This window comes from Cupressus sempervirens, chromosome 4 (genome assembly GCF_028749045.1).
Source record: "Cupressus sempervirens isolate cs-2001-9-10 chromosome 4, ASM2874904v1, whole genome shotgun sequence".
NCBI classification, from domain to species: domain Eukaryota; kingdom Viridiplantae; phylum Streptophyta; class Pinopsida; order Cupressales; family Cupressaceae; genus Cupressus; species Cupressus sempervirens.
Genome location: NC_143121.1, coordinates 596690599 through 596711011, shown reverse-complemented (window position 1 = coordinate 596711011; position 20413 = coordinate 596690599). Strand labels below are relative to the sequence as shown.

Genomic DNA, 20413 nt, shown 5'->3' with positions numbered 1-20413 from the left:
AACCTTTTGGCCACTATGATCTGGGAGTCTACTCTCCTCTCCATCCGCCATTGCCCCCGTCGTTGGGCATTACGCCGTAGCACTTTCCCTATGAACCATTGGTTCAATGATGACTACAAGTTCTTCCACCAACACCTGCGCTCAGCCTTCTTGTTGCAGTCTGATGATTTCACTAGCTTGTGTCGCTCCTATAGTTCATTCCTTGGCTATAAGAAGCGTTCATTCATTTCTTCCCAGTGTTGCTCCTTTTGTGACACCCTATCCCGCAACCCTAAGCTCTTCTCACACACCTTCTCACCAACCATGCTTTCACTCTCTACAATATCCCTAGCCAGCCTCCTCTCCTAATCATCCCACCTCCCAATTGCCACCTCTTCACCCTGTCTGTCATTCATGAGGCCATCAAATTCTTGAGTTCCAATAAGGCTGCCAACAAGGAGGGTTTGCAGGCTGAGCTCCTTAAGCTCGGCACCCTAATCTTGGTTTCCTTTATTCCTACGCTCTTTAATAGAGTTGTTTGCACTGGTTTTCTTAATCCTCGGTTGAGACACATTATTTATCCGATTCTCAAGATTGGCTCGACGTCGGACCCTAGTAACTATAGAACTATAATTATCGAGCACACCTTTGCCAAGCTCTATGCTACAGCTTTGAACATTATTCTTTCCACAGAGCTTGATAGGAGAGATTGTAGAGCCAAGGGCTAGGCTAGTTTTTGTACTGAGTATCAAACTATGGATCACATTGACTCTGCGGGCCATCATTGCAGAGGCTCGCCACTGCTCTGCAAAAGTCTATTGTTGCTTCATGGACTTTCGCAAGGCCTTTAATACCGTCCCGCGGGAGGCCCTTTTACAGAGACTGAGAGATATCGAGATTTCAAAGATTCTATTGATAGCCATTATGAGGTTACACGAGAGTGTTACTAGTAGATTCAAGACACCAGATGGTTTCTCAACCCCGATTTCGAGTACTATTGGGGTGAAACAGGGTTGCCCTCTTTCCCCCACCCTATTTGGTGTCTACATTGATGAGTTGGAGACCTTTCTCAGAGTCCACTCACTCCCAACAAATGGTTGCTACCTGCAGCAGGTCCTAATTTCCATTCTCTTGTTTCTTGATGATGTGATCCTTTTGGCCTCCTCTCCTAAGAGCCTTCGGAGGCTTCTCACTGGTTTGGCCTCCTTTTGTGACTTGCGCCAACTCTCCATGAATCTGGGTAAGCCTTAGGTCATGATCTTCAATTGTTTGAAGACCTCTCATCTAAATTTTACTTCCAGGGTCACAAGATCGAGATCACCACATCCTCTGTGTATCTTGGGGTTAAGTTCTTTAGACCTTGTTTCAGTTTGAGACTTGCTATCCAACCAAGTGCTAGTAAGCGTATGGGCTCCCTTGCCATGCTCGAGAGACAGTGCTTCACAAACCACTTCCAGGACACTCAGTCCAAGTTGTTCCTCCTAGACTCTTTGCTTAGACCGACGATTCTCTATGGCTCGGTGGTTTGGGGGCCTTCCCTTCTTGACTCAAACTAGGCCTCCATCAAGCGCGTCTAGACCCTATTACTCCAGTATATTATCACATGCCATTGGTTCACACCCCACAGTATTATTTTGGCCGAGTTTCGGGTGTTGGTTCCCAAAACTGCAGATTGGAATCCTATGAGCCTTGCCTGCTCAATGCTGGGATGTCCAACCGGTTAAGGCCAACTTAACAGGATTGATCGATGCGATCCAATCCCTTGCGCTTCCAGCTCTACAAAAACAAGGCGGGTGTACCTGATCCTCGACAACAACCTTAAATTCAAGATGCTTAAAGCAGATCGATTAGAACACGAATACAATAAAAGTTTTCCAAATGGCAAGAAATATAGAAAAACTTTAAACTGGCAATTTATGAACTGAGAACAAAAGTAAATGATTGAAATAATGTTTCAAATAAAGAATAAATATAGATTAATGCAACAGATGAATATATTAGTTCCTCAAAGGCAAGAAATGAGACATTTGCCAGCATATGAATTATAAATCAGGATTAAAAGACCAGTGCTTAATTAAATGGGCAATAGAGTCAATATTATTAGTTGAAACGTACAACTTTATAAAGTTCAATATATTAAACTATAAACAATTTTAATAATTCAAACGCGACGAATCAATTATATGAACGCAATTTAAATTAGTCTAAAATGCACTTCAACTCCTACGGAGACAAATTAGACATAAATACGAAAACAATAAAATATTTCACAATATCTATGTTTATCAAATTTAAAATGCAATAATGTTCCAGTCCACTTATCCGAATATTAAAATATTTATAGAAATTAAATAAAAAACATTTAGAAAGGACACAGCTTAATAATAATTTAAACTCCAATGCAAATAAAAATAAATACGCTTATAGATTGTGCCAAAAATAAAAATTACATGTAGAGATACTCCTTACGGATGATCCATCTACTGCAAATCTATCTGAAACGCATAAAAATTTGCTCACTAATCCACCGTCCATAGGCTTAGTTCAAAAATTCATCTCTCTGCCATTTAAAGAATAAAATATATTATAAAGCATGGGATATGTAAAATTTAAAATATGAATAATGAATTGTATATGAATATATCTAACATCCCCTATTTATAATTTTGCATAGGACGTAGGGGGTGCCTTTTCAAAGCATCACACCCCTTCATAAAGAATAACCGATACTCGTCTAATAATGGAGGTTTACTATAACTATTTGTTTTTTGGTAGTAAACAAATAAATAAGAAATGATGATCTTTCTGAAATCAGGCTTTGGCTTTATGATTCTCGGCGTAATGGCATCCAGAATTTGTCTTCATCTCTCACGAGTGGCCTTTCATTCTTTCTTCTATGTGTAGATTCCTGCACAGGTTCACTCCATCGCACTCCAGAATTTGAATCCGCGTGAGCATCTTGTCTGGACTGATCCTTCTGCATGTATCAACGTTTGATGCATTTTCTGTGCCTTCGTATCCACATGTTTGGGTGTGTGATGGGCGGTTTGCATGACCCGTGTGAATATCCTTGCTGCATATAATGAAGTATTTAATAAAGTCTTCGTCCTCCTGCAAAACACATGAAGCCCTATACATGGAATCGATGACTTCGATAAAATAATAGACTAATAGTAAGTTGAAAATAATTATTTTTAGCTGCCCTGAATCTTTTGGAGCCAGAACCAATATTTGTGCACTTGCTGCTGGTAACATAAAATATAAAATTGGAGGCCTCCTTTCTTAGCGCTGCACTACTGTTTTGGGACAGATTACATCTGCAGCAGATGAGCAATTGATTTGCTTGAAGCGTTGGAGGCTCAATCTTTAATGGTGGTTGTCGCTGGTCATTGATTCAGAAAGAAGCCTGTTTTGCCAAAGTGATTCTTCAATGCTGGAGCAAACTATCACTTCTTTCTCTACGTATTGAACAAGAGTACTATCTGAGGTAACAGGTTTGAATTCTGTTCATTACTGCATCTGGATTCTCTTATAGTGAACAGAAGAATTCTCTGTTGACTCATTTCATTTGTTATTGGGTTTCTGTGACTTTTTGGGGGAACTGCTGAGTACTTGAATTATGGCTGAGTTAAATATATGATACTGATTATTCTTTAAGTCTGAAGCTTCAATGCAAATTGTTACAGTTGCATATCAGTTGGAGAAAGGTCAGAATTCTATTTTGTTTATGGTATCTGGGTTTTTATTTTTGAAGTGTATGTCTGTATAACTGCACTGGAAATCATCCACGTGAAACAAATTGCAAACTGAGTATGCAAAAAACAGCAGTCTTGATGAGGATCAATTTGTCAGGTAATAAAAGTTTCTGGTAATTATTTTTGGAAGGGCATTACATTTCCTCCTCAAATGGCAGTTATCAGTTCTAGACACAGCTGGAACAAATTTTTTGGGGTTCTTAATTCTTTTAAATAAAAAGTCCTAGATATGAATATCCAAGCCTTCACTGTTTGGCCCATGAGCTCAACAAAAATAGTTTGACTTTTGAAGGCACACTGCTGTAAAGTTGTATTCTCCACCTTGCTGTGAGAATTGAACTTATAGTGACCAATAATAGACTGATTGTGACGTGTTATCTATATTAGAAGAATATGATTGTGGTAATTGAGAGAACGCTTTACAATGATCCTATTGTTAAAACTTTGAATTTTTAGGCTCCATCACCGGGCACACCCCTTTAGGTTGGCCGCCATTTTCAATCTAATCTAGTTTCTTCACCATCTTCATGGTTTTGTACAACTAGCATAGATACTCTTATTTGGCCTATTGCTCTTCGGTTAGTGTGGTGGTCTCTGACCCGACCTCCTAGACCCATTGTTGGCTTGCATAGGCTTCTTCATTGTTGAGCTCGATTGGGATCGATATTGACCACCTCCTACCCTTCCAGTTCTCGTTGGATGCTCCCACTCACCTCCTCCCCTCACGACAGGAGTTGAATGGGCATGTCGGACTTGACATTTGCAGACAATATAATAGTACGACATGGTGTAATTTTGTCGATGGGCTGCGCCCGAAGATGCCCTTCTATGTTGAGCACTTCCTTGTCATCCAAGATGGTATTATTGTGCCCCCTACCTACTTGTCTCAGTGTTGGTGTCATGCCTTACGTATCTCTCCGAGCTCCTTCAAGATTGGCTCCCACCGGCTTTGTATTCAAATAGATCACCGCATTGATAGAGAGAACCATACATGTTACTTGTGTTCTTTGGGCATGGTCAAAACGGAGATCCATTTCATCTTTCATTGTCCCGCCTATTATGAGATTCAAGTGAGATTTTATTGCTTATTCAAGGAGTGCATTTCCCTCGAGGCCTTCTTCAATTTTACGGACCAGAGATGCCTTGCTCTGTACCTTAGAGAGACTATGCAGTTTCGCAACTATACATTACAGATCCACCTTCCCCAGAGGGTAGCTTTGACTTAGCTCATTACCACTTTCTTCTCCCCCTCGTCTCCAACGCATGGAGCTAAGCAGCCTCCTAGTGACACCACCACCAGTCACTCCAGATCTGTGAGGCCTTACAGTGGCTATACTCGTCAGCGGCACACTCCCAGTACTTCTCAGCAATGTGTTAGGGCCCTTGCTCGTCGTAGTCCTTACCCTTCAGTGCTTGGCTTCTTTTCACCAAAGCCTCACCTGTTTGCTCCTTGCTTCGTGTATCTCTTTTATCTCGGACTTTTCCTGTTTGCTCTCTTTCCTGACACCATTTGGTGTCTTGTAGTGGGTGGCCTTTTGTCTTGTAAGTTTCTAAGTCCCATAGAGCCTCATGGTCTTTCGTTGAACATTAATAAATTTATCTCATCTTATCTTATCTAGTGGAAACCAATGCCTCTTATGTATCCATTTAATAAAAAAATCAATATTATCTTCTCATCAATTTGAAATGGCAATTTTCCATTCAGTTAAGTTGACTACACAACAAGTTGATAAACTTAAGTCTCCATTCTTATCCTCATCTCAAATAGATGCTTCCTCTAGGATGGTCATTTCTCCATCATGTTCACATATCACAATTTATGAAAGCCTACTCTATCCAAAACTAATCAAATCAAATTGTGATGATGCCACATCCATAATCCAACAAACCCAATTTACATCTATTTGAGGTTTGTAATGAATTGATAAATGAGGAATTAAATTTGATTTTTTTGTCTGTGCTTTGGGCTCAACTTATTTATTTTCAAAGTTTTCAATATTTCTGATTTTAAAATGATACACTTTTGATGAGTCGGCTATTTTTAAATCACATAATCTTTTGATCTTTAGCAGTACAAGAGGTTTGATTATTATTTGTTAGTTTGTCATAATTTGTATTAATAGCTTAAATAGAGATTTTCCTAGAGTTGACTTTTTTTAGTCAATAGGTATTTACAATAAATACTCGTTTGGCATTAAAGCAAACAATTTAGTTGCTAGAGTAGTAGAAGAGAAAGATATTTTTAATTATCTTTTATGAAATAGCTTTGTCAAACTAAATACTATATTTGAGCTTAGATTTAGAATGGTAATTTTGCCTGCTTGTTGCTGAAATTTTTGTCGAGATACTTTGTCCTATGTGATTTTATGAGTTCATTATTGAGGGCTTTATGTTGAAGTGATAATTAAGTCTTAAGGCTTTGTATTCAATTCCCATGTTAACATATTATATTTTATTTCTTTGTACAGATGAGGTTAATTCAATTTTGCAAAAATATTGCAAGCTTTGTATTGCAAAATTTAGAAAAGTGTAATCATCATAGCTTTGTTTGTGTTGGCTTTCATTTAACTTTTTAAATTTTCCATTGTGTAATTGACTAGAGTAAGCATGTAAAATTTAGGGTTTCTTTCCATCAAAAAGCATAAAAACCTTTGTCACGAGTGTTAAGGTTTTATATATAGCTACATCGGACTAAAACAATTGAAGATAATATATATGTAATTTTAATTATGCAAATCAAATTATATATTTATTTATTTATTTATTTATTTACTTGTCATTTAATATCTAAATCATAATTTAATTGCATAATAAATCTGACTTGTTATACGTAACATTGAATATTCTAAATCTGACGGATTAGTAATCAAATTGACATACTGAACGGTTAAATACTAATCTGTGTTGACCGTGGGTGTTTATAACTCAAATGGGGTGGACTTGGAAGTCACAACCTAATGGTCGTGACTCTATGCTGAGTCACTTCCATCGTGTGTGACTCCACGCTAAGTTACCCTACATAAAGGGAGATTAATTTTCATTCAAAACCATAAGCAAACACAAAATACTAACGTCTTCATCGGTTATCAAGTGCAGATAAATATGATTCACTTGCCTCAGTCTAATTGAATATTTCTCTAAACTTATTTCCATTGAAATATGTTAGATATTTTCCTACCAATATTGAATATTAATAATATCAGAAATACTGATAAAACATTCAAAGCTCCTATGTACAATCATAGTAGAAAGTAAATCAAAAGGATGAGATAAGATAAGATAAAAGATAGATAATATTAATGTCCAGAGCAGGTCTAAGAAAATTTCTTCTATCTGAAATACAGATATATCTGATATGTTTTAACATGGTATTAGAGTAGGTCTAGGAGACGATCCTGATCAGATTTATCTATCCAGTGCGCTCAAACTTTCTTTAACCCTATATCTACCATAATGGTGAATGCTATGAGACTAGAGGACAGACTCGAAGGTGACTCAAATTTTGCAGCATGGAAATTGTGAATAATGTTAATCTTGAAGGAGCATGATCTAAACCAGTTTATTGAAAAATCAGACCAAACACCCAAGGGGGTGATGAATTGAGTAGATGGGAAAAACACAATACTAAGTCTATGAAATTACTAGGGGTCGTTGTTAAGGATCATCTACTTCCCATCATTACAAATGAAATGTTCAAAGCACTTGAAAAGATGTATGGGATAAACAATACCGGCAGAATTCTCACACTAAAAGACACTCTCCAACATCAAGATGAATAAAGGAGAGTACATTGCTTCATATTTCATGAGGATAACAGAACTAAGCAACCAACTCTCTACAATTGGTCACATCTATGATGGCAAAGAATCAACCATAATAGCACTAAAAGGAATACCACCATCATGGGAAACAATTAGGCAAGGAGTATGTTATTGATCCAAGCTTCCTAAACTTGATCGACTTAAGGCTTACTGCATTTAAGAGGAGTGCCTGTTAATATATGAAGGAATTGGTGATACTTCTACTGGAGGTGATATTCAGATTCTCACAACTCAAGTTGATAAAGTAAGAAACCTAAATTCAAAGGAAAAAGGAAACATATAGACTAATCTCAAATGCAATGCTTTAGATGCGACAACTGTGGTCACTCAGCAATACAATGTCCTGATAGACTGAAACATCAAGCATCCTTTGCCAAAGTCAGCAAACCTGATACAAGTTCACAGAGATGTCTATTATAAAGAACTTCAAAACATCCAAATACATTGGAAATATTGGATTAAGAGGGAGTTCTCTATTCTTTATTGCAAAGCAAAAGTGGAACACTTTCGAAAAGAACTTGATATGTTTGTAATCCCTGAGAAAATGTCTCAAAATAATAGATTATTGTACAGTTTATTATTCTTTATGAATGTTATGACCATATGAGACCTGTGTACATAAGAAAGTGACAACTTTTGAATGATCATCACTTGTATTTGCGGAAGTTATTGGAAGGTGACGATCTTACAATAACTTAAATCATGATATACATTTTATGTAAATGTTGAAACAGATCATGATAAATTATATATTGTAAATCAACAACTGGGAATTAGATGTCATTCAATTGATGGTCTCTATGTTGTTTGAAGTTATTTGGTAAATATCATGTGTTGATTGTTAGAGTAAATAATTAATATCTAATTATTTATTCTATTGCTTAAGCTTACTTAGGTCATGCATTTATTTAATATTTCATATTTAATGCATGTAGTGGTTAATTGTTGACAACACAGGAGTTTGTTCCCTTCTAGTTGTCACACTTATCTTCTACCACCTTCCAGCTTGTTCTACAAGCTTCCATGAGCTCTTTATATTCGGGCTCTCTCTCATTGTATTCGAACACATTATAACAACAACATAACATCATTTCTTATTGTAAATACATTTCTTCTTGTGTTTGCATTATGATGGCTCTCATGTCCGTTTAGGGTTTTTGCCCTTGCTCCATGCTCTCCCCTTCTATGGCTTCTCTTTGACAGGTTTCGCATGCAGGTGATCTTGGCGTCTTCGGAGTTGGCTTTCCTCAACTCCAACATGGTATCAGAGCCTTCCTGCTGCAACTTCGTTGAAGAAGTTTTGAAGCTGTGATTTGAAGTCACAAACCCTAGTTTGTTTGTGCAATTTTTCTTCAAATCAGGGGATCAGCGAATTTTCGGAGCACTTTGGGCCCAAACGGACATCACCAATGGATCCGGAAGGCCGTTTGCAGTCAGGATTCATATAAAGTTTTTCGATTTTGGAGACAGAGCTCCGGGAGGCAATCTTTTTTTGCTTGCAGGGGTCTGTTGTACGGTCATACGGACGCCGCGACGGATTTTTTTTTTTAAAAAATAGTTTGGGGCGCACCGCCGCCACGCCACCGCGGGGCCGCCGCCGCGCCACCTGCGCGCAACCCGCAGCGGCCGCAGCAGGCAGCGTCGCCCGCGCTCCGCCGCGGCCCGACCTCCTCTCGGCCACCGCCCGACTGTGGATCTCCGCCGGCGGCGCATCCTAGTCCGCCGCCCCTGCGGCCACCTCCTCCCGATTCCGCCGCCTTCGCTCCGCCCTGTCCTCCGCTCGATAGCTATGCAGCACCGTCAGCCGAATCAGCCACTGCGGGGGTGACACGTGGCATGGGCGCCACGTGGCACCTTGCCACGTGGACCCGCCACGTCACCCCTGCCACGTCAGTTTTGCCACGTGGCACTCTTTTTTGCAGCGACGGGTGACGGGCCGTCAAATTTTTTCCCGTCAAATGCTGACGTCAGCATGCATCAACCCTTGCATGCACCTCTCCCGATTGCTTTTGGACCTACCTTTGGTTTTTTGGCCATAACTTTTGCATACGGAGGTATTTTTCCGATCCGAAAGAAGCGCCGGAAAGCTGGTTCCGAGACGGAGATTTTGGTGCAGGTATTTTTTGGTTTTGATGCTTTTTTATTGCTCGTTTTTTCTGTTGAAGTCCGAAGTCCTATTTTTGACTTCGGCATGCATATCTTTTACATCCCATGTCAGTTTTTTGAAAACTTTATATTTTTGGAAAGCTGGTTCTGTGTTCTTTTCAGAAAAGTAGTCCTTTTTCTTCGTTTTTGGCCTCTTCTCTTTCTATCATAGTTTTGGCATTTTTGCTCTATGGTGGATATTTTGAGTGTTTTAGGCCCGAGGATCGTTTTCCTGGCATGGTTTGCTGTCTTTTCGGCTGTACTTTCTTTTGGTTCAGCTCTTTTTCAGTTCTGATCATTGTAGCTATCATTTTGAAGCATTTTTTATTTTCGCGCTGAGATAAAGTGTCACTTTTGCACTCTAGGAGTCATGAACGTTGTTTTGAGTCAGTTGTACTTGCACTATTTCATAAAGCACCATGGGGGGGATTATTTGTTTGCTGTTTTAGGCATTCTCCCTTTGTCAAGTGAGTGTCCCTTCCACGACATTAGCCCATGCAGAGTCAGTTAGACCGTGTCTTTATCGGTGTCTGTACTTCTTTTCCTCTCTCCTCGTTCTTGGTTCGTTTGCAGGAGATTTTGGCTCACCTTCTCAGTTGCCTGTCATCACACCCCGTCTGCATTAAGGGGGGGTTATGCTGTGTTCTAATGCATCCATGGTTCGATGGTTCGATAGTGTGAACTATGTATTCAGTGGTTGATCCTATATACAAGGCGATTGCAGTAGCTGGCTACCTATGCATTTCGGTGAGATGGATCATCTACCATATAGACATGCTCAGTTCGTGCCTTCTTCTTCCATGGAGGTTTCTTCAGATCAGCAGTTTGGCAGATTTGCGGCTTCTTCATGCTTCAGTGATGCTGCTTCTTCATGATCACTCTTTGTTCCTGTTTTAGGGGACAATTTCCCTAGTTGGAGACTTCTTCAGCTCTTCACTGGGTTCTTACCTCTTTTTGGGGGAGGGTTTTTCCCATGTGGTTTTCTCTCTTTCCCTGCTTACAGAGGTTGCATTCTTCTTGCATTGTACATGGGTACCTAACATGGCCTCGTTGCCGGGACCCATTATGCATTTCATCTTAGTTTTGTGAGCTTAAGGCATTTCCCTAAGTTGCACTTAAGGGGGGGTGTTAGAGTAAATAATTAATATCTAATTATTTATTCTATTGCTTAAGCTTACTTAGGTCATGCATTTATTTAATATTTCATATTTAATGCATGTAGTGGTTAATTGTTGACAACACAGGAGTTTGTTCCCTTCTAGTTGTCACACTTATCTTCTACCACCTTCCAGCTTGTTCTACAAGCTTCCATGAGCTCTTTATATTCGGGCTCTCTCTCATTGTATTCGAACACATTATAACAACATAACATCATTTCTTATTGTAAATACATTTCTTCTTGTGTTTGCATTATGATGGCTCTCATGTCCGTTTAGGGTTTTTGCCCTTGCTCCATGCTCTCCCCTTCTATGGCTTCTCTTTGACAAGTTTCGCATGCAGGTGATCTTGGCGTCTTCGGAGTTGGCTTTCCTCAACTCCAACATTGATATTATGCAGGCCATTACCTTATTGGGCACTTGGCAAATATCATGTGTTGATATTCTACAGGCCATTACTCATAGCATTTGGTGAATATCATATGTTGATATTATGGAGGCCAATACTCATGATATCAAAAGTGATATCAAAATGGTGGACATCTTCTGATCAAAGATATCCTTAAAATTTGTCATTTTTAATATTACAAATGGTATAATATTTGAAGGTAGCATTTGTCGTTGCACCAAAAGCTCGAACTATTAATGACCAATACAAATGCCAAGACTTACCTAGATCCATGGCACAAATCTCCAAGGAGGTGCTGACCACCAAGTCAATACTCAACAATCTGCCCCTCAGCACCAACTGAACCTTCAACTCCGACTGAAGCGACACTCATACCTGTGACCCAAGGGCTTTGATACCAATTGAAGGTAGCATTTGTTGTTGCACCAAAAGCTCAAACTATTAATGCCCGATACAAATGCTGAGACTTACCCAGATCCATGGCACAAATCTCCAAGGAGCTGCTGGCCACCAAGTCAACACTCAAGAGAGAGTGTTAAGGTTTTATATATAGCTAAGTCAGATTAAAAAAATTGAAGATAATATACATGTTATTATAATTATGCAATTCAAATTATATATATATATATATATATATATATATCATTAAATATCTAAATCATAATTTAATTTCACAATTAATAATAATAAATCCGACGTATTCGTAATCAAATTCACTTATTGACAATTAAATACTAATCTCAGTTGACCGTCGTTGTTTATATCTCAACCGAGGTGGGCTTGGAAGTCACAACCCAATGATCGTGACTCCATGCTGAGTCAACTCACATAAAGGAAGAATAATTTGCATTCAAATCCATACAGCGAACACAAAATACTAGTGTCTTCATCGGTTATCAAGTGCAGATAAATACAAATCACTTGCCTCAGACTTACTGAATATTTCTCTAAACTGATTTCCACTGAAACATTTCAGATATTGTCCTTCCAATATTAAATAATAACATAGTAACATGGGGACACGTCCCCCCCCCTTTTACCGAACATCCCGGAGACTTCAACGCACCAGGGACTTGGGGACTCCGTCCCGCTGTCCCCAGTGGCACCACTAGATTCCACCACCTCCACCGAGGATGGGGGACATCCCGATGTTGACTATTTGCAAATTCGACTATTTATGTTTAATGTTGGATGTTCCAATTCAATGCAATGTTCAAGTATTTACTCTTTTACATCTTTATATCTTATATTGCAATACATATTTTCATAACTAGCATTTTAAGTAGTATACAGACATATATATATATATATATATATATACCCCCCCCCCCTCCTGTCCCCCGCCGCCGTCCCCAAATTAAGGCCCCTCTATCCCCCCATCCCAAAAACTTGTCCCCCTGTTCCGCCGTCCCCCATCCCCCAGGGCGGTGTAACTATGAATAATAATAATATCAGAAATACTGATGAACATTCAAGGCCTCTATGTACAATCATAGTAGAAAGCAAATCAAAAGGAGAATTCCTTCTATTTGATATATAGATAAATCTGATATGTTATAACAATGAGTTGGCGAGCATATCAACCATTTGCCCTAGGTGAATCCAGAAAGACATACCTAGAGTCTTATTCTGCGTGAATGTGAACCGCCCAAAAACTCTTTGTATGAATTGTATATAGTGAGTACATATTTTTCAGAAGAGGTTAGCTTTTCTTTGAAAAGAAACTTCCCATTCAGATTCATAGAGCATTTCTATCACCTCTAGTGTCACAATTTAAGGAGTAAAATAAATTGATAGCATACTTAACAAGTAAATGTAGAACGTTCATCCCTTGACATTTCATGATACAAGACTAGCATAAATGAATATGGTGAAAGCGTTTTTCATTCTAACATAATGCATGAATTAAATAAAAGTATCACAATACTACAACTACAAAAATAGTCAAATGTGTCCATTTGCATACATCTTTGATCAAACTTCTTACCTTTCACAAACTTTAAGTTTCACAAGTGCTTGTTTGCTTTCTCCTGCCTCATGGTAAGTGAAGTTAACCTGCCAAAGGCACCATCAGAAGGCTAGAAAACTTATATTTTGTACTAAATAGAGTGACAGTCATAAGATGATGAAAAATGTCAACAAAGGGGACTTAGAATAAAACTGAAGAATAGATATTTCAATTACTTTAGAAGAACATAAATTTGATAAAAAACAATGAGTTGAAATTTTGTTTGACACTCCCAAATGTGTTATTAAACATGACCATTATAGCACAAAGACAAACTATTTTATAAAAGCTGAACATCCTATAAATATATATCCAAGCCAAAAACAAATAAGTCAGATGAAAATGGAAAAAGAATTCAATGTGATTACATGACAATATTCATGCAGTCTATCTACCAATTTCTTGTAGCCAATAGTTCTTTAAAGAAATTATTCTACAGACAATCCCCTATGACAAAAGAAATCACAAATAATTACAAGGTGAAGTGAGAAAAAAAATTACATTATAAATCAGAAAAACATATTTCTTACACAAAGAAACATTAATATCTCAAGTTATTGACATGTAACCAAATGGACAAAGATTTACCTCATAACTGGAAAGTCCATCCCTCTCATCGCATTTCTTATTGCCACAGATGAATTGCCCTGTTAAGTAAATAAATATATATGAAATTTTATGTAGTCTAAAGACTCTAAACTACTTGATATTCATATTCAAGAAAAACCAACTATTAGGCCGCCACCAAAAAGCACCAATAACTGAACCAAAGCTTACAAAAAGAAGAAACTTCCACCCTAATCAACAAGATTAATCAAGTAAATTCAGTAGCATTTCACTTCCACCATGTTCAAAACATGATATGCTATTGATAAACAAAATGGTACATATTACAACAAATGGCTATATTAATCCCACAGTGTTAAGCATTACATAGGTCATTGATTTCAAAATGACGTTAAGTCAGATTTATTCTATATCATGATGACAAATCAGTGACAAGCATACAGATAAATGCGCAATTCGGTCACAAATGTATGTCTGTGGTGACTTTTAAATTATATTCTATTGGGTCATTATAATCTTGTTAAACACATCTGAGGTTTCAATAAGAATTCATGCTTATGCAATACCTGTAATAAGACAAAATAAAATGAAGTCAATCTGGAGTTTGACGTCTTCTTTGTGCAAGGCAAGCCAACAAAATTTCAGTAAGATTTATGCTTATACGATACCTGCAATAAGATTAACGTCTTCTGTGTGTGTGGCAAGCGAACTGAGAGGAATCAGGAATAGACAGCGTGTAGTGAAGACAACTGGTGACATATTTACTGGATCCTATACTTTGGTTGCCGCCTTCTAAACAGTCAGAAAGTTCAATCGAATGACCATATAGGAAAGCCAGAACCATCGTGTTTGAAGAAATAATGTGGTGATGAGTCTGAAAAATAATGCTCCTTAAATACTAAAAAGAGGTTTCGATGTTTTGTGAGAAAGCAAACAGGATTATCAATATGCTCGGTCTTATATTCCAAGCCAATGCTCTAACATCTGCTAGGTCTAAAGAGTCCATTTAATGGAATAATACGACTGTAGCAATTTCGAATGATACTAATAGATGTTTATAAAATGCATAGAAATCTGATGTGGTTGCCGCTTTACCAACAGGGAGCGATGGGAATTGGAGACAAGTTTTTTAATTGTTAAAATATCGATTCAGTTTGCAATCAGTTGGAATCTGTGGCAGTTAAAGGACACGATGGACAAACAGTTGAAACAGTTTTTCAACCGAACTAACCTCTTCTTCAGATGTAATCGAATCTATATATTTTGGTCCTTGTTTAAATGAATTGAGTGTGAGGGATGAAAAGGTTATTCAATGCAATATTTTTCACTAAAAACTATAAGAGAGTGAAAGGTTAGATAAATATTACTGTCCATTGTCGGAGGAAGCAGGATTATATTGAAAAACAATAAACTTGTAAGACAGCAGTTTTATAGAGACAGAGAACATGCATATGAGACTAAGGCATGCAAAACCACAATACTGACAGAATGAACAGAGTATCTGGAAGAAGTGGTAATTATGAAGATGAGCGGATACCATGTTAATCTGAGATTCATTGTTTTGTATTGTTATCAGTTTGATGGTATAGCAGCATTCAGTCAGTAAGCTATTGTTTTATTGAGTTCGTGAAGTATATACTAGCAACGATATGAAATCTTGCTAGTCAAATTAAACTTGTGAACAATAAAATCTACAAGACACTTGAATGTGAACTTCCAAAGGCAGTTGGAATTCAGATTATTATTTTTGACACAGTAAAAGCAAAGTTATCTTCACCATATGAATTTGTTTCTATTTGCATAAAGGAATTCACAAACTTGTCATTGATTCAGTCTTAATCAGAGATGCAGTTTTATCCTCACATTATTAGCTTGTTCTAAATGTGTTGATGTTCATATTTATTGAGTTGGTACTCATATGGCTGCTCAGGTTGTTGCTCCTTGGGGTTGTAGCCCTTAAAAGTGTAATTGAAGAAAGGAATTTGTGGACTGGATAAAGATAGTAGCTCCTAGCAGTCTTGACTTGGTGGTTTTTCCCACATTGGTTTTCCACGTTCAATATTGTGCATTGGTTTTTGTGCATTGTTTTTATTTACTTTTGTTGCTGGTATATATATTAAGATAAAACTCTGCTAATATTATTATTAGTCGTCAAAAGTAAATTGAAAGATTAAATTAGCTTAAATGTTTTGCAGGATCCCTATGAAAAACATGTTTAAAATGTGACTCAATCCTACCAAAATTGACTGCATGAGACCAACGGAAATAATTCATTACTGGAGAGCATACAACAGATGCAGTTTATTAAGATGTTGACATACTCTTTGACCTCCTTAGTAAGACCAAAAAAATAAGCCACCAGATTTGTGAGATCATCAAAAACTGTAAAATCAAGCCATGCATTTACAATTGAGAGGGGATTGCTAAAAACCACTACAACTGGGTGTTCTGGTAGTTTAACTTATAAAGAAGTCAAGTTCTAGCAGGTATAGAGGAGCTGGGAACTAGAGAAAAGTAATGAGGGACAGGAAAGAGAGGTTTTGAAGTATTAGGCCTTGTTCTAGACCTAGTGAAGCCTGCAGACTTGCCAAATCCTCCAAACTGAAAACATAGATAGGTTAAGATCCTGGACAGACAGATGCAAAGGAAATTTCAAACAGCATTATCAGGGAGTGGAATAGGGTTGCTGACTCAACATGGCAGCATGTTGCATGGTTTTCACAAAATGCACCCTGTTTCACAAACTGGTTGCCTAAACTCTTCAAAACATTAGCCACTTCTTATGGTTAAAGATTTTAGGTCAGTTGCCAATGCATACGAAACAACTACTAAGTTGATTTCCTCTGCACTTATGCATCTGCAAGACCAGGGGGATAGCCATTTAAAGATATGTATTGTCCTCTTTTGACTTATGATTTTATAATAAGCAATAATAATAGATTTAAAATATAAAAGAAGAAAATAAAATATAACATAATTAAAATTTAGTTAATGAATTATCAAAAGGCACGAAATGAAAATTTGTCTCTCCCTCAAACATGAGCAATAAAAGGTACAAAAGAACTTCATGTGAAAGGGGGGTGAGAGAGGAAGAAAAGTGAAGATGTAAATCAAGAAAAATTTAAGGAAGAGAAAAAAAGGAATGAGAAGATAATAAGGAAGTGACTCCTTCCAAGGGCAACAGATGTGAATCGTTGCGACTCTTCCAAACGGTGGTAGCAATGAAAGGTTGTGACTCTCTAAAAGGCCAGCAATGATGAATAATTCTCTTTCAAAAAGTCCCAATTATGGAGGGTTGTGAATCTTTCGAAGGCCAGAAATGATGAAGAGTTGTGATGCTTCCAAAGGCTGGTAACAGTAACAGGTTGTGACTTGTGTCACAAGGTTCAAGTTCGAATTTGTGCTTGGCAACAATAAAATTTGGATGAAGTTTGACAAAGAAAAAAATTCAAAAAATAATTGACATGAAATTTGCCTTACTTAAATTTGAGTTTTTTTTTTTTTTATAAATAACTAACCCATATATATGAAGTATTATTATTATGTTAAATCTCAATACATCATCTTTGATTTAAAACTATTATATTATTATAATATAGAAATGTTTAAATATTTAATCTAAATTTTATATATATATATATATATATATATATAATTTTATAAATTTTATCCTAATTAAAATGTTTTAATTTTAAAAAATTAAATATATTAAATAAAAAGCAAAATAAAAAATACAATTGACATTATTTCAAATGTAAAGAAAAGAATAAATTTAAATAGAAGAAACTAAAACTATATTATTCCAAGGCAAAAGCCTATAACACAACAGTAATTTGTGAGCCTCTCATCGAGGACGTCTAGGATTCAAATCCACTTGAGCTAACACATAATAATAATTAATCACAACAAATAATAATTAATCTCAATAAATAATAATAATTAATCTCAACAAATTATTATTATTAATTTATCTAGGATTCGGTCCATTGCCTATCAAAAAGAAATATATACCACTCAAAAACTTTAAATAATAATAATATACACTTGATACAAGGGCAAAAAAAAGGTTTGATACCGAAGCAAAAAAAATAAGAAAATCCATTTGATGAATAACATAAGATCAAACTATTTTAGGAAAGAGTAGTTATATTTTATTTACCATGTTTTTTCGTGCATTGTAAGTCGCATATAGACCAATTTAAAAGAGAAAGGACACTATTCGCTATTATAGCCACTTTTCGGAAACCTCGCAAAGTGCTCTGCAGCGTTTGACTCACAATGTGCCAATCAGCCGAGGTTTGACCCCTTTTTTGGAGCCTCTAAAACCTTCAAAACTAAGTTCAAAGTTTTTGTACCCCTTGTCAAAACTAGAAAAATTCAATATCTTCAAAACCAAACTTAATCTTGCGAGGAAACTTTATTGGCAAACTTATATTACAAAAGTGAAGCTCCAAGGAAGAAATTAGTATATTAGGTGCTCAATGAACAACTTACAAAAATAGTATCTCTACACAAAGATGCCCTTATCAAAAAAAACTAAAAAATATTTTTGGGTGATGCAACAATGCCCTTACACCCTAGATGGTCCTACATCACAATCATCATCCTTCATTTGTCATCCTTAAAGAAATCAAGTAAACAAGCATTAAATTCACGTCAATCACCACTACATCTTAAAATCAAGAAAACTTACAATTCAGCAATCAAACATCACTCTACCAAATCAACATTCATTCAATCATCATGGACCAATATATTAGACTAGCATTCATTGTATTGTCGCTCTTCAAACATCATGTTGGTTCTCAAACCATAGATCGGAAATCCGGGAGTTTTGCCAATTCTCCAATAGGATTGCCCAATCAATTCTGGCCAACGAATGGGAATAACTTCGATTCCCCTGCACTTCAAGCTTCACTACACCTAGGCAGGTAAACCTTCACCTCTGACCACCTGGTTCAAAGCTTTTCTATAGAAAATTTAAACTTGTGAGTTCTCCAATTGGCAAAATCCTCAAACTCGATCAAAATGAAGGTAAATGAATACTTGAAATGATTGAAAGTTTGTGCAAGGTTTATCAATAATTAATTTGATGCTTGCAAGTACATATGCAGATTTCTGACTTCAACTATAAATCCTAAAAATTGAACTTCAGCGATTTAAAAGACCGATGCCTTTTCTTATTCAGACAACAGAGTCAGCTATTCTAAAGATTATTACATACAACTCTATGAGACAATATTTCCTCAAAAATATCATCAATTACTCCTAAGTTCTGGAAAAGACAAATTTTATATACAATTCTATGTTAGTCCAAAAGGGTTTTTAACTTCTTCGACTGGTAGTCCGATTAGAAAGAGATAAGGAAACACATATATTTCGCACTATCCTGATTGTGGAACAAAGAATGCAGAAAAATATCCAATGCAAAAATAAAATTATGTCTGAGTAATTTAATAATCTATTTATTGATCATAAAGGACAAATAGACATTCTAATTGTAATCTCTTTGGCTCAATAAAAAATAAACAAAACACTTTTTATTTATTAAAATATAACATTCGAACTTATAATATAAGTCATGCCTTATAATTCATTTTCCTCCATACAAAATTGAATATCTTTTTTGTACTAAAAATGTATTTCTTTTTTTATGTCTTTTGAGAAATAAAGTATCTCTCATTTATATCTTACATTTTGTATAGGCATGACTTTTCAAGTCAAGAGCCATATTATTTAGAAACAAATACTTATACCTTTTCAAATTTAATTTTCTTCTTAATCATCCGGTAACATCGATAAACTTTTATATCTCTTTAGTTAATTTCTTCAAAACATGGGAGATCTTAATCGCTTCATTTCAATATAGTCTTTAAATTGATTTTTTATAATGTGTGATTTAACTCCATGACTTCACAATCCCGAATATTTTTTTTGTCCAAATTGCTTTGTTTCCTTGGATTCATCAATAATATCTCCATTGAATCTTAAACATTTCTGATTGCTTTCTCCTAAGGGCTCATGTTAGCGTTCATCTATTTGATGACACTACGTTTGCCTTAAGTGTTTGGCATCCTTACATTGCCTAATCTTTCCACGCAAATGTGTTTCTTGTCAACAAGAGGGAGGCTCTCAATGACACTAAGCACTGCTTCATCCGCACTTTGATGGATCTCCACAGCCGGTAACATGAAAGGTGACACTAAATGTCGCAAGTATGTATTTGTCAAACACCTACATGCTAAAAAAAAACTCTTCCACACTGCTCTCAAAATTATTACGACAAGGATGTTGTTAAAATATGGACTGGACTCTATTCTGCAAACAGACCAATTATAATCACTACTGTAAAACCTCTTCCCTTTGTCCTCCGCATATACAAAGCTTTCATTTTTCATTAATGATATTATTTGTTGTAGATGCTAGCATGGACTAAATTTCCGTTGTTTGTTCCTTTGAATGCTTTTATTTGATTACTATATCACTCTGTTTTCCTTGTAATGGCGAAATCTGTAGAGACTTGGATGCTTGGACCGCTCCATTAATATTGGGCTGCAGGGAAAGTATCGGTG

General features: G+C 36.5%; 1 protein-coding gene across 3 annotated transcripts in view; it reads right to left on the bottom strand.

Annotated features, from left to right (window-relative positions):
* LOC149562621 (folate-sensitive fragile site protein) overlaps positions 1-20413 on the bottom strand; it is a 171672-nt gene that overhangs the window by 70006 nt on the left and 81253 nt on the right. For all 3 annotated transcript variants that reach the window (XM_089826097.1, XM_089826096.1, XM_089826098.1), the window contains exons 7-8: positions 13863-13921; positions 13254-13321 (exon numbers count right to left, since the gene is read on the bottom strand). In XM_089826097.1, the coding sequence (XP_089682223.1) occupies positions 13254-13321; positions 13863-13921 (127 nt within the window). The remainder of the gene's footprint in view (positions 1-13253; positions 13322-13862; positions 13922-20413) is intronic.